Source organism: Ascidia mentula, chromosome 9 (genome assembly GCF_947561715.1).
Source record: "Ascidia mentula chromosome 9, kaAscMent1.1, whole genome shotgun sequence".
Taxonomy (NCBI): Eukaryota; Metazoa; Chordata; class Ascidiacea; order Phlebobranchia; family Ascidiidae; genus Ascidia; species Ascidia mentula.
The window spans coordinates 5,419,377-5,433,871 of NC_138574.1; the positions used below are offsets into that span (position 1 = coordinate 5,419,377).

General features: G+C 40.6%; 2 protein-coding genes and 1 long non-coding RNA gene across 4 annotated transcripts in view; 2 read left to right on the forward strand and 1 right to left on the reverse strand.

The window, feature by feature from the left end:
• LOC145913689 (uncharacterized) overlaps nt 1–14,495 on the reverse strand; it is an 82,858-nt gene that overhangs the window by 45,798 nt on the left and 22,565 nt on the right. The window lies entirely within an intron of this gene.
• Nucleotides 1,058–1,534, forward strand: LOC145914734 (uncharacterized). Its single transcript, XR_014403394.1, has 3 exons — nt 1,058–1,079; nt 1,179–1,228; nt 1,400–1,534. It is a non-coding gene; the product is annotated as an uncharacterized LOC145914734 (long non-coding RNA).
• Nucleotides 8,717–10,399, forward strand: LOC145913713 (uncharacterized). The gene is made up of 6 exons (XM_083001461.1): nt 8,717–8,933; nt 9,198–9,431; nt 9,556–9,702; nt 9,768–9,900; nt 10,091–10,125; nt 10,203–10,399. The coding sequence occupies exons 1-6, from the start codon at nt 8,717–8,719 to the stop codon at nt 10,397–10,399; spliced, it is 963 nt and encodes a 320-aa protein (XP_082857587.1).

The following is a 14,495-nucleotide window of genomic DNA, read 5'->3' on the forward strand; positions in this document are numbered from 1 at the left end:
TTTATTCGGTCAATCAGTGAATTCGTATCAGGATGCCGAAAACGCATGCGCTAACCATGGAGCACAGGTTGCTCATGTCAAACCACTTTTAAAGACAAACATAGCAAAATCAGCTCTTTTCAATTTCTTGTCGGAAAAGATAAGGTCTTTAACAGGTACTTGAAATTAGTATAGGCCACGTTTAGTAGAGCAAAGAAACATACAGATTCAGTCTATTACAACTGGAAAAAAATTGTTAGATTGTGTCACAAATATATTTCTTATTTGAAGATCCACCATATTCGTACTACATCGGAGCGAAACGAGCTGCAGGAACAAAAAACTATAAGTGGACGTATGGAGCAGATGCTGTCAATGGACAGTGGGCTGCAGGGGAACCGGATACAACAGGAGAAAAGTATTGTGTGATAATGGGTTCATTAACTTCACTTGATTCAACATACAAATGGAGAAGTACGGAATGCAATGTTACATCAGGATATATTTGTCAACGGATATCGGGAGGTTAGTGCTTATATTAAATATGTAGACTATTGACATTGCGTCGTCCACTTCGGAAATATAGTATAGTACCGCGTAATATGGTTTCTAACTTCAGCTGCGAGCATATCATCATCTACAATAACAAGCAAAACATCAACATTGGTGACAACAACCCACGCCAAAGACACATTTCTATCAACAACCAACAAGAAAGGTAAAATCATTTTGTTTGCCAAGCATATTTATGTAAACGTTGCCTATATTTTGCCAGAAGGCCAAGCGACAAAGCACAAGAAAAATAGCTACAATGGTGCCCAGGGTGTGATTATAACTCTTCGGGTTTCAATGCCAATAAATTCCTTTGTTTTAAATATTATTTCTCTTGTCAAAAACGGTTGATTAAATGCCGCAGTCAAAAAATTAAATGGAGATTATTTAAATCGATATTTTTCAGTCACTTCTTCAACAACAGTTGATGTAAATTCACCATCAAACGTCATGGATTCTTCATCTATCGTTGGTGCAGTTGTTGGGGTTGTGATCGTCATCTTCTTATTAATCCTCGCCACTGGATTGGTTTTATGGAGGAAACGCAGGTAAAGTTATCAGTATGACGTAATAATGGGTTGCAGAATGTTTTTCAGTTCCAAAACAACCGACTCAAGTAAACCGTGTTGTGTTTCCGATTTAAGCAGAGCCGACAACCAGCAGTTTGTCAACGGGACAAGGGAAGGAGAAGAGCCAGGTAAGCAATCAGTTTGCGCGGTTGTTTTGGTTTCGTGCTTTAACAAAAGGTTTCTTTCTACGGAAACAATGTAACTTAACGTCGTTTCTTGGTATTGGAGATCACAACATCCTCAAACTATCATAACTACAGTGTTTGCACAACTGCTACTTTCAACGTTTGTTTCCCAAGCACAAGAAACCTCCCCAACCCCAACCACAACACCAGCACAACCGATCTACGCAACCGCAAAACCACGAAAGAAGAAAAACCAACCAAAAGCAGGAACCTCATCCAGGGTTGAATCTACCAACGAAGCGGTTTACGACCAAGTTAATAATGATGAGGATTGTGACACGTACGACCACCTCCAACACACAAGCTTACATGCACAAACTTATAACACGGAAGCACATGGGTACAACGATGACGTAGATACATCACGGGACTGCAATGATGCGGAACAAACTTATGCGATTGTCAGGAAAGGAAACGAATAAGAAGTAATAATGGGACATTATGTCAAGATTTAAGTCGCATTGCGTTGTTTCTTCCGCATTTTTATTTCAGAATCCCATGAATGACGTCACAATCTCTGTGTGGATGACGTCACAAATTTATTCAACAACTTTCACCGCTGTGGTTATTATGTCTGTAACTAGGTATTTATTTAGTGTTTTTCTGTGATGGTTATGTTATGACGTATGTGTTCAAAAATGTATTACTGTGTTTAGTTTTGAAGTAAAAACATATTTACTTTACTATGCGTGTTTACATATTTTCGTTCGCTAAGACAGAAGCGATGACGTCAGTTTGCTTTTCCTTCGTGTTACATACAACTGTTATTCAACTGTGTACTAGGCAAAGCTGTTGATATCTGGAAGTTTCATAAAGTAATCAACAGTGTGGAATTAGTGTTGCCCGCAAAACTATAGTATCTCTGCAACATACGGTGTTACATGATGCAAATGACAACGACATTGCTGACGTCACGTTTATACACCGATCGTCAACGTAGCACATTCCCAGTTTCCTCTGGGTAAAAATTACGTAATTCAGGATTTTACGTTGCGGAGCTTTAAGGAAATTCGATTGATTTTAAAATTTCACTGACACAGAAAAACTCAGCACTGTAGTCACACGAATGGAAAACACGCACGAAATAGTCCCTGAATATAAAGCAAAGTAATCAGCTCATATCTGTACAAGGAAGATGTGAGGACGTGGGTTTCCTTCTTCCAGATATAACACGGTACAACGTGGGTGATGACGTATAGGAATATCACGTGACTGCAATGTTGGTACAGAACAAACTTAACCTCACGCTGGAGAAACATCAAAAGTAAAATGGAATGTTGCTGGAAGCACTTAAAATCTCTTCAGCGTATCGAAAACATGTTGTTGATTTGAAGTATTTCCCGGTATATCATGTTTAAAGTGTGAAGGCGTGTTTGTGTTCCCAAGATAGAACTCCCACCCACACATCGATTCATGTAAGCACACATAACCATGCAAGCTAGTATATCTAATATGCGGTCCAAATAAAGTTACCTTTTAACAAGAGAAATATATAAAAGTTAGAAATCAGATTGTGGACGGAGAAACAGGAAGGAGTTTATTTCGTTAAGAAACGGGAGATCTATCTTGGAGAAACACTACATTCGCTTTGAGGCGATTATGAGATTGTAGCGCGCACATTACCGCATTTTAGCGAAGCGGATTAATTGCCTTTTTCGCCGCGTTTCTCTTTTGCTGTTGTTGCGTTGACTCGTTGAGTCATTCTTAACTTTGCAACGGAATAAAGCTGTGTTACGCGTTAGTGGTGACCCCGACGAGTCAGAAACGTATATTTCTTGACATAAATTTCTAGTTAAGATGGATGGTAGTGATCAAAACGCTGTGGCTATTAAACTCCCCACATTTTGGATGTCACAGCCACGTGTTTGGTTCCAGCAAGCGGAAGCTCAATTTGCTTTGAAGAAAGTGACAGCTGACGAAACCAAGTACTTTTACGTTGTGTCAGCTCTCGATCAGAATACAGCTAGTCGTTTGATTGATTTACTTGAACAACCGCCGCATGAAGACAAGTATGCAGCAATTAAGGAGCGATTGCTGACTACTTTTACTTTAAAACCGTCACAAAGAGCTCAACAATTACTCCACATGCCAACTTTGGGTGACCGGCTGCCAACTGCCCTAATGGACGAAATGCTGGCGTTGCTTGGGAGTGAGGAACCTTGTTTTTTGTTCAAAGAATTATTCCTGGAGAAGATGCCCGCTGCCGTACGCACGGGTTTGGCTGGAAAGGATTTTCCTTGTGCTCGCGTTTTAGCGCAACAGGCGGATGCTCTGCTCTTGGCTAGTAGAAAAGACGAGGAATACGAGGTATTAAAGGTGCGACGCTCGAGGTTCAGTTCTACTCCACCACAACAAGTAAGAAACGCTCAAAAATTTTGCTTTTACCACCGTCGTTTCGGTAAAAACGCACGTCAGTGTTGTCCTCCATGTGCGTTTCGGGGAAACGAGCAAGCCGACCGTCTTTAGCTGCTGCGACGGCCGGCAAAACGAGCAGCCTCTTTTTTTTAATGGACCGCATATCTGGGCGTAATTTTCTTGTCGACACGGGGGCAGAAATCAGCGTTTTTCCACCGACTCGCTTTGAGCGCCACACAAACAGGCCCGGAAAAACCCTTGTGGCTGCGAACGGCAGCAGTATTCGGACGTACGGCTCACGTCTGATCTCGCTTCATTTGCCCGCTGGGAAGTTTAAATGGAATTTTGTTTTGGCGGATGTCTCCAGGCCACTGCTCGGCGCCGACTTCTTGAGAGCACATTCTTTGTTAGTTGATCTTCAACGACAGCGTTTGGTCAGCGCACAAACGTTTGCAAGTTTTCCTATTCAAAAAGCCGGATCTTTCTTTCAACGCATAAATGTTCTCACCTCAGACAAGTGTGATTACGCGCGTTTGCTGGCCGCATTTCCCGCAGTTACAGCGCCTCACTTCTCTGAATTGCTCCCCAGGCACGGAGTGCAGCATTTCATAACAACAAGTGGACCTCCAGTTCACGCGCGTGCTCGGCGCCTTCCTCCTGAGAAACTCACTTTGGCAAGAAATGAGTTCGCCAATATGTTAAAAATGGGGATTGTCAGACTCTTGTCCAGCCCCTGGGCTTCGCCGCTACACATGGTTCCAAAATCTACAAGCGGTTGGAGGCCGTGTGGAGATTACAGGCGATTAAATGCTGCTACTCTGCCAGATCGTTATTCTATTCCTCACATTCAGGACTTTTCAGCAAGTTTGGCAGGATCTACCATTTTTTCCAAAATCGACCTTGTGCGTGGCTACCACCAAGTTTCAGTTACCCCCGCGGATGTTGCCAAAACGGCGGTAATTACACCTTTCGGTCTTTTTGAATTTCTGCGCATGCCATTTGGGTTAAAAAATGCCGCCCAAACATTTCAACGTTTAATGGACACAGTTTGCCAGTCTCTTGATTTTGTATTTGTGTACCTAGATGACATCTTAGTAGCAAGCAAAACACCTGCTGATCACTACAACCATTTAAAACGACTTTTTACACGGTTGGCAGATCATGGTCTGGTCATCAACGTAGCCAAATGCCAGTTTGGCGTCGACCAAATTGATTTCCTCGGTCACAGAGTAAATATGCATGGTGCGTGTCCGTTGCCTCACAAAGTGAAAGCAATCCAGCAGTTTCCTCGTCCTACAACCATCAAGGGCCTTCAGGAATTCGCGGGTATGATAAATTTCTACCACAGGTTCATACCAAACGCAGCACGAATCATGTCCCCAATCTATGAGGCGTTTTCGGGCAAAGCAACACAATTCGTCTGGAGCAATCGCCTGACTTCAGCATTTGAAAATGCGAAGGCAGCACTTGTGCGCGCGACGCTTTTACACCACCCTCTGCCTCAAGCGCCAACTGCCCTCACTACTGACGCGTCACAAACATCGGTTGGAGCAGTGTTGCAGCAATTCATTGATGGTGTCTGGCGACCGTTAGCATTTTTCAGTAAACGTCTTCGACCACCAGAAGTAAAGTATAGTGCATTTGACAGAGAACTTCTCGCTTTGCATTTGTCCATCAGACATTTTCGCTACTTTCTGGAAGGTCGCTGTTTTGCGGCTTACACTGACCACAAACCGTTGATTTTTGCCTTCACCAAAGTTTCCCAACCTTGGTCTGCGCGACAACAACGTCACTTGACCGCCATTTCCGAGTTCACTACCGATGTGCGATACATCAAAGGAAAGCAAAATCAGGTCGCAGATGCTCTATCCCGCGCCTCCATCGACTCCATTGAATTTCCTTTGGATTTGGATTACTCCGCTTTAGCAACCGCTCAGCTTGATCCGGAAGTTCAAGCATACCGCACGGCTGTGACCAATCTCAAGTTGCAAGACATACAGTATGGTATTTCCGACAACACCATACTCTGTGATGTCTCTAAACACGTCCCACGCCCCATTGTACCCAAGTCTTGGCAGCGTAAAATTTTTGAAATTGTGCATGGTTTGTCGCACCCATCTATTCGAGCCACCCGCCAGCTAATTGCTTCCAAATTCGTGTGGCATGGGATGAAACAACAGGTTGGACTATGGACACGGAACTGCATGCAATGTCAAAAATCGAAAATCCAACAACATGTACGTTCACCGCTCGAAAACTACCCGCCTCCACGGGCTCGTTTTGCTCATGTTAATGTGGACATAGTCGGTCCACTTCCGTCTTCACAGGGCAATACCTATTTGTTTACAATGGTCGACCGCTTTACGAGATGGCCAGAAGCTGTGCCTCTTCCTGATGCTACCACGCCAACGTGTGCTAGGGCATTTGTTTACCACTGGGTGTCGCGTTTTGGTGTACATTTGGACATTTCCTTCGACCGTGGTCCACAATTCACGTCTGATTTATGGACATCTTTCAATAGGTTTCTTGGTGTAAAGCTTCATCGCACGACGGCTTATCATGCCCAATCAAATGGTCTGGTCGAACGTTTCCATCGCCACTTGAAGAGTGCCCTTATGGCTCGGCTCACCGACAGCAATTGGATGGACGCGCTGCCCTGGGTTATGCTTGGAATCCGCACCGCTCCAAAAGAAGATCTCGGAACATCGTCTGCCGAGCTCGTTTACGGTTCACCGTTGACTGTACCTGGCGATTTCATTGGTTCAACACCCACTGAACCATCCCCGCGTCAACTTTTGCCCGCTTTGCGGTCGGCTGTTGGCAGGTTCCTGCCGACACCAATGTCGCGTCACTCACATCCGCATGAAAATGTTCCAAAGTCATTGGACACTAGCGCTTATGTATTCTTGCGCACAGACAAACATCGCCCGCCTTTGACACCTCCGTATGAAGGGCCATACCGGGTCATAGCAAGAACACACAAAAGTTTCACGCTGGACTTCGGTGGACGCCAACAGACAGTTTCTGTTGACCGTTTGAAACCTGCCCACGTCGACCTGACACAATCGGTCCAAACGGCTTAACCACCGCGTCGAGGAAGGCCTTGCAAACAGGGTCGAGTTCCATCCAACGGGCAACCAACATTATCACCCGACTCTATTCAACGCACGCGCTCTGGTCGCATTACTCGCCCTCCTGCCAGTTTTTGTTTGTAAATTTTGTTGTCCGCTTCTGGCGGGGGGTTATGTAGCGCGCACATTACCGCATTTTAGCGAAGCGGATTAATTGCCTTTTTCGCCGCGTTTCTCTTTTGCCGCTGTTGCGTTGACTCGTTGAGTCATTCTTAACTTTGCAACGGAATAAAGCTGTGTAACGCTTTAAGATTCTGTTATGCATTTGCCGACTGTGCCAACAATGCTGGGTATATCAGATACCTTAGGGTCGGGAAACTTTCAAGTGTAAAGTTCTTTTGTGCGGGACTTTTTGTTTAATTGTGGAAAAGGAAAATATCGCCTCCGATGAAGATGATGATTAAAATAACGTGGAAGATTTCGCTAAAAAAACAAAATCATCGCTAAAAAAGCAACATAGTTTAAACAAAAATAAGGAAAAATACACAGACTTTTTGATACTGACGATGCCAATAAAGTCAAAGATATATTTTAGCGATAACAAAACCTTGTTAACGGCAAAAGACACTGGGTTATAAGCTTAATATAAACAGCAACAACTTTTACACATTGTCCAAATGCACATGTTTAAAAATCCAATTACATGCTTAACGTTTTTGGTTTGTTTATCTTTTGTGAAACACTGAATATCTTTTGTAGCAGCTTTGACAAACAACAACAGTTCGTCTCGTCGGTTGTTACCGGGGCAGTGATCGGAATATTCATGTTCATAATCATCTGTGTTGTTGTTGTTTTCCTATGGTGGAAAAAACACAACAGGTGAATAAACGCTCGTGATTTAATTTAAACGTGAATTTGGAGCGTTTAAAACTATCTGTGCATTTAAATTTGTTTACAGAAGCAACCAAGAAACCAGTGATGAGCAGGCAGATGACAAACAAGCTGGTGGTATGGAAGCAAATATTATAAAATATTCCTTAGACAATTATTTTCCTTCTGTTCCATACAGAGATACTTTGTGGGATAATTGCGTCTAAGGTTCCTCAACTTTCAACTCGACAACAATATAGAAATATATTGGATTCATTCTCAAACGATTTACAACCTATGTTGTTCAAGCAGAAGAAGCCAATGGTGACCCCAATGAACCGACTTACGCCACCGCTAAACCACGAAAGAATAGAAACCAACCCGACTCTATGGCGCCACCACACGACAAAGTTTACAGTCGCGTGGGAGAGGAACGACGTGAGAATGATGATAACGATACTCTGCACTGCTCTGGATCGATTGAAACGTGACCAGATGTAACTTATTGTAATATTTACAACTTCAAGTGAAATGTTTAAGTTGATTCAACAAGCTTTCATCGCCACTGTAGGCGGACATCACAACCATGATACATAGAAATACAATGCGAAATATTTTCTAATTTAAGATCTCAGCAATACCAATGTAGTAAAACGTGCTAGGAGTTTACTGTGGGTTTACCCACGTGCTTTTTGTTGTGTGTGTTTTATTGAATGTCGTATTCAAATTATCTGATACGCCTGATGATTTCGACACTAATATTTTTATGATCAAACCAAACAAAACTACATAACATGAAAGCCAGAAAACAACATCAGTCTGGTTCCATAGAGATCGTCACTATAAGACAGCAGATGTGTGGGGACATGAGTCGTTGTGAAAATAAACTCCCACGTTTAACAAACATTGATCCACATCCGTGTATTGTGTGGTTGTGTCTGATGGGAAGGTTGGTAACACAATGATAAACAAGGTTTGAATTTTACGATGCAGGATACAGAAGTTATAAAGAAAAACGCAGTGAACTAATACAGTGTAAACTTACGTTTCCTGGGAACGAAACAAGGCACAGGTTTTTCCAACAATGAATCTCATTTATTCAACGTTTATTTTCACACCTATTCAGACCGAGGTCATGGAGTTTCAAGTCGTTTTAAGTTTACTTTTGTTTCCTTGTTGTTTCGCACAAACTTGGCACGAATTCGACGAAGTGAAGCATTATTTGATCGGACCTCGAGTTAACTCATACACAGAAGCTGAAACAGCATGCAGTGGAAAGGGAGGAGGTCTCGCCGATGTAAAAACAACAGATATATTTAACTTTCTGGTGGGAAAGATTGGAACAGTATCAGGTGAGTGCAGTGAGAATGGGCAACAATCACATGTGTGTGAATCTAACACTTTTTTGGTAATTTTATTCAAGCGAACCCAGTATTGAATCACCTTCCACCTCCAAATGACGTAGAATAAAAGCCAGTAATGAAGTCGAGATTATTAAAATTTGGATTGAATGCAGAGGGGGAGCCTTTAACTACGAAAAACATCAATGCTGATTACAAAGTTAGAGCAAATTGAATTAATTTTTTCTGATGGTGGTTTTTGTGTACGTTTTACAGCCTCCCCATATTCAGTCTACATCGGAGCAAAACGAGATGCAGGAACAAACAACTATAAGTGGACGGATGGAAAAGATGTTGACAATGGACAGTGGGTAACAGGGGAACCGATCGCAACAGGATCCAAGTATTGTGTGATAATGAGTTCATTAACTTCACTTGATTCAACATACAAGTGGAGAAGTACGGAATGCAATGTTACTTCGGGATATATTTGTCAACGTATCGTAAAAGGTAAGTTGGCGTCGAGGCTGCTTTAAAACGTAATCATATAACAACTGTGGGGCTAAAGATATATTTTATTTTGTATCAAAATGTAACAACAATAATAATAATCGGTCTATTCCGTATGTTTAAGCTTCATCAATTTCTACATCGCCTTCAACCACAAGCACAACAACAACCACTCATTTTCCAACCACAACCAGTTCCACACAAACCACCATCACAATGGAACCAACCACCAGAGAATCTGAACCAACCACTTTTACCACCAATTACATACGTGAGCAAATCGCATTCTTTGTGAAATATTTGCATCACTTTTAAAGTTGATCCTTTGTTCAACAGCAATCTACAATCGTTCATCGGACGAAATCAACAACATTTTAAGGATATTTACTGTATTAGTCGTACTTGTGGTCATCGTCATCGTATTGAATATCGCCTCTATGATTTTCCTCTACAACCGGACAAAACACCAGTAAGCAGCCACATAAAACCTGCTTATATCGACAAAATTGTTTGAGTATAAACATTACCACAAACATTTCGACGAAGTTTCAACGATAAAAAGGCAAAAACGTTGTTCCTTTACCTTGTGATTGCTGGTTTTCAGTGATGAAAATAACGTTTATTATAGAAAGGTTAAAACTTATTGTTCACATTCGCAGAGCTGGTCACCATGGGATAGGGACCAAACCTATTGGTAAGTGAGGATATTTTGTTGGGAAACTAACATAAAAACCCCAGGTTATATCGCATGGTTTAAAATGAATGTTACAGAGGATGGAGATGAAACGTACATAGTTCCACAAACCATTCCATCAACCAACCAACACCGACCTATAAACAACCAACACAAACCACCCAAAAACACCAAACATGACTATGACGTCATAAAGCAAAATGAATACGTAAACAAGAATGTGGGAAACACTTCCATGACTGGGGGTGAAAGTTCGTACATGAAAGTCGAATAATTTGTTGCCATTCTTTTAATCAATGGTGGTTGAACTAAATTATATTAAAACTGTAGGCATCCTGCTTATTTATAAATAAATTTGCAAAATTAACAATCTTCGAATGTCCAAACTGCAACACGGCTTAAAATACACGGGTGAAGAACGCAAGGCGTGTTGAGACAGGGTTTGCAAAGATATAAGTTGGATGAAATCTTCACATACAAACATTTGTTGTCCTTTGCATAATTCTGTGTGTTAGTGAAGTGTTGAATAAACAACGGCCCCGACGTTTTCTCTTAATCTCATTGCTCCTTGTTCGTGTTTCTAGTGTTTCAGTAAGTTGGTTGTCCACGTATCTCTATGTCGCTTTGTAACATCAGGAAATATAAATTATCGTACGAGGTTGGGGATTTGTAATACCATTATCTTGAAGTGTTGTGATTACGAGGTCGGGTGAAAATCGTTTAACGTGATACAATGGTGAGCTTGATCCAACAAGCACAAAAAAGATAACCCAGTAAATCAAAGCAACCAGTTGAGCGACGGTTCCTTTAATTTCGTATCTGGACGTGGGAGGTGGATATTATTTCCCCATACTAAATCGTGTGTTGTCTAAATAAAAGCGCACATAAGTATAAGAAATGGTTTTCATGTCTCAAGTGTGAAGGCGTCTTTGTGTTCCCAAGATAGAACTCCCACACACCGATTCATATCCGTACATATAACCATGCAAGTTGGTATGTATAATATGCGGTTCTGCAAGGAAACAAAAGTAATAATGGAACAAACAATATATTTGCCCGAGCCTTCTTAATTTAGTGTTTTTTTACATTTTGTCATAATTCCTTTATATGACGTCATAACCTATGTAAATGACGTCACACCTTTATTCAACAACTTTTAGTAGGTCGATCGTTTTCACCGCTGACGCGCAGTTGAAATGTCAGAAGTTCCCCAAATAAGCAGACTTTTTAAACATAAAGGATAGAAAATGCGCATGTGACTTACAACAGTTACAACAGTTTTCCTGCAGCTAAATTACATTTGTCGAGATCAGTGTTTCCAAACTGTTTTGTCTGCGGAACACAATAACGTTATTTAAGTTGACAGGAAACAAATTGAGAAACACCAAATACGTCAGAACCGTCAAATATTAATTTCGGTTTTAAAAATTTAAGAAAGTCACAAGAAAAACATTTACGAGGAACCTGAAGCCATTCGAGAAGTCATTCGTATTTCAGGCACCACATCTTCATGTATGGTCGCTACAACCTGTGAGAATTAGTTCGATGACAATACTACGTCATTGGAATCCCCACACGTTTTACAATTTACTCATTTCCGTGCAGAGAAAGAAGGTTTGTTTCTGCGTCAGAGGCGATGTTGTGATTCCTTCAGTCAGCATTCACCAGTTCAGGAAGTATTGCGGTTGCTTCAGTGTTCACCTCAGCGCAAAAACAGCCACGTTTTGCTGCCTAATTATGTTTTACAACGGTAGTTACTGAATACATTATGGTGAATGAGCAATAAGTTAATTAAAGTGGACAAACCAACAGGTTTTTGGGCAACAAACGAACAACAGCCAGTTTGAATCGCGTGTGAGCAATATTGTACAGCTACGTACGTGTATTGTTTGGATGTTTCTTATCTTTGTTGATTGTGAATTATTTCCTTGAAAAAATATCGCACTTCTATGCTCGGCATTCTGGCCTGAACATCGCATTGTCACCAACGCCCATGTTATTTTGTTCCGCGTCACCACCAACCAAACCTGGTGCAAGTTGCACTCCCTCAGCCTCACACAGAATCTGAAACAAATCTTGTATCCAAAATATCTAATTAATTTCAAATCAGGAGATATTTCCAGGTGTTAAGACAACACATGAGAGTTCTGATTATGATGTTTCACTTCCTGTTGTTGCTGCTTAAACTTGGGTTAAGTTGGATGGCCAAAGGGATAAATTATTCGAACCTCATTCATACTTAACCAACATAAGGGCAATACTTATAATGGTTTAAAAATGGGATTAGTTGTAGAGCCAACGCTCAAATAAAACTCCGTATTACATTTTCAGATCATGTAGCCACCACAGCAGTTATGTATGAGCCTTGTGATGACAACACTACGTGATTAGAATTCCCACACAATTTACTCATATCCGTACAAAGAAAGCTTAGGGATGCGTTCATTTTTTGCACATCTAGTAATGGTCAGAGATAACGCATTGATGCAACAACTGTAGCAGCTTTTTAGATAGTTTAGTACTTCAGTCTGATCAACAACATTATAATTCTTATCTTTTTTTCGTTGCAAAGTTCGTTTTAATTCTAACATAAGATAATACTTTAACTGGTAAGAATACATTGTCAAGATCGTCAAAAGAAAAATCCAGAATGGCAAGAAACAAATCAATGAAAGTTCGCCATCAATTTCTTTTTCTATTTACACACGGACAATGAACAAAATTTATTGTTTAAAATTATTCTGAGATGGCTTCTAATTTCAGGTTTAAGTTTGATAAGATGAAAATATTGACCATAATACTTGGGTTCATGTTTTCTGTTGTTTTTGGACAAACTTGGCACCAAGATGATGACTATCATGAATATTTGATCGGACCTCAAGTTAATTCATACCAAGATGCTGAAACTGCATGCAGTTCGCATAATGCGGGTCTTGGCAATGCCTACAAAGCCTTCGTCGCCCAGCCTAAAACAACAGCTATATTTAACTTTCTGGTGGGAAAGATTGGAACAGTAACAGGTATTTGAAACGTAATGAAATTGTTTGTTGTCTGTGATATTGTAGCGAAAATAACATCAACAACGTCCCCAATGTTTGTGGCTCACGTTCTATGCTTAACTGCTTAAGGATTGCAAAGTAATTATTTCTGTATATTTTCACGTCCCATAACGCCCCGTATGGTACGTAAGGGTATAATGTAGGTTGTTAAAAAATGGCGACACTGGGTTTTATCATAATCGGAATCACATTAACATATTTCGCCCATTCAGTGGAACCAGTGACCGGTATAAGTCCTTAGAGCAGGTCCATGGCCCTTTCTCTATTGGGGATGCAGTGTTCGCATCATATTTGATTCTCTAGTCATTTAACAAAGCTACAAAAGTTTATTTGAGTCAAACATCTGCTACAAGTTAAACTTAAAGAAAGTTTGCGTGTGCATCAACAAATTTTGCCCATTTTTCTGGTTGCCTGGACTACAGGTGGTTTAGATCTAAATTATTTAATGTTTTGTTCGTAACTCTAAATTACACACTGTGTTCACAAATCAAAAAAAGGTTAAATAATTTTTTTGAAAGTATTTTTTGTTTTTGTGTTATTATGCCTTACGTAAAATATCGGAAAATAACATGGAAATATGCAAATAAGGTATAAAGAATCTTCTGATGTTGCTTTTAGCCAAGCCAAACTCGTTCTACATTGGAGCGAAACGAGCTGCAGGAACAAACATCTATAAGTGGACGGATGGATCAAATATTGACAATGGACAGTGGGCAACAGGGGAACCGATCGCAACAGGAGAAAAGTATTGTGTGATAATGGGTTCATTAACTTCAAGTGATCCAACTAACAAGTGGAGAAGTACGGAATGCAATGTTACTTCGAGATATATTTGTCAACGAAAGCCGGAAGGTAAATCTCATAAAACGAACAAAAAAACCTAATTAAGATCTTCTTAGATGAAATCTTGGTTCGCATTATTTTTTCTGATCGAATCCCTCTTTAACTAGATCACGTTTTGTGTTTGTACTGTTTTCACGGTTTGAACAATTCCACTACAAACGCAAACTTCAGTGAAGGCCAAAAGCTGAGGAACGAATAATTTTTAAAATATTCATAAAGATGTGTGCGTACACAATAATATTAATTACATCCCTTAAACCAGTGGTTCCAAACCTTTATTCCTAACCTTTATCATTATCATCTTTTGTAGGCCATTCTTTCGCTTCGAGAAATATGTGAGACCACTATGGATGTGAAACTATGTAGATTTGCTTTTAAAGTAAACAACTTCTTGCATTACCTCGGGATCTTAATGGCCACAGACTGTAGTACGCATCACTTAGGTTGACTAAAGACGTAATGTTTTTG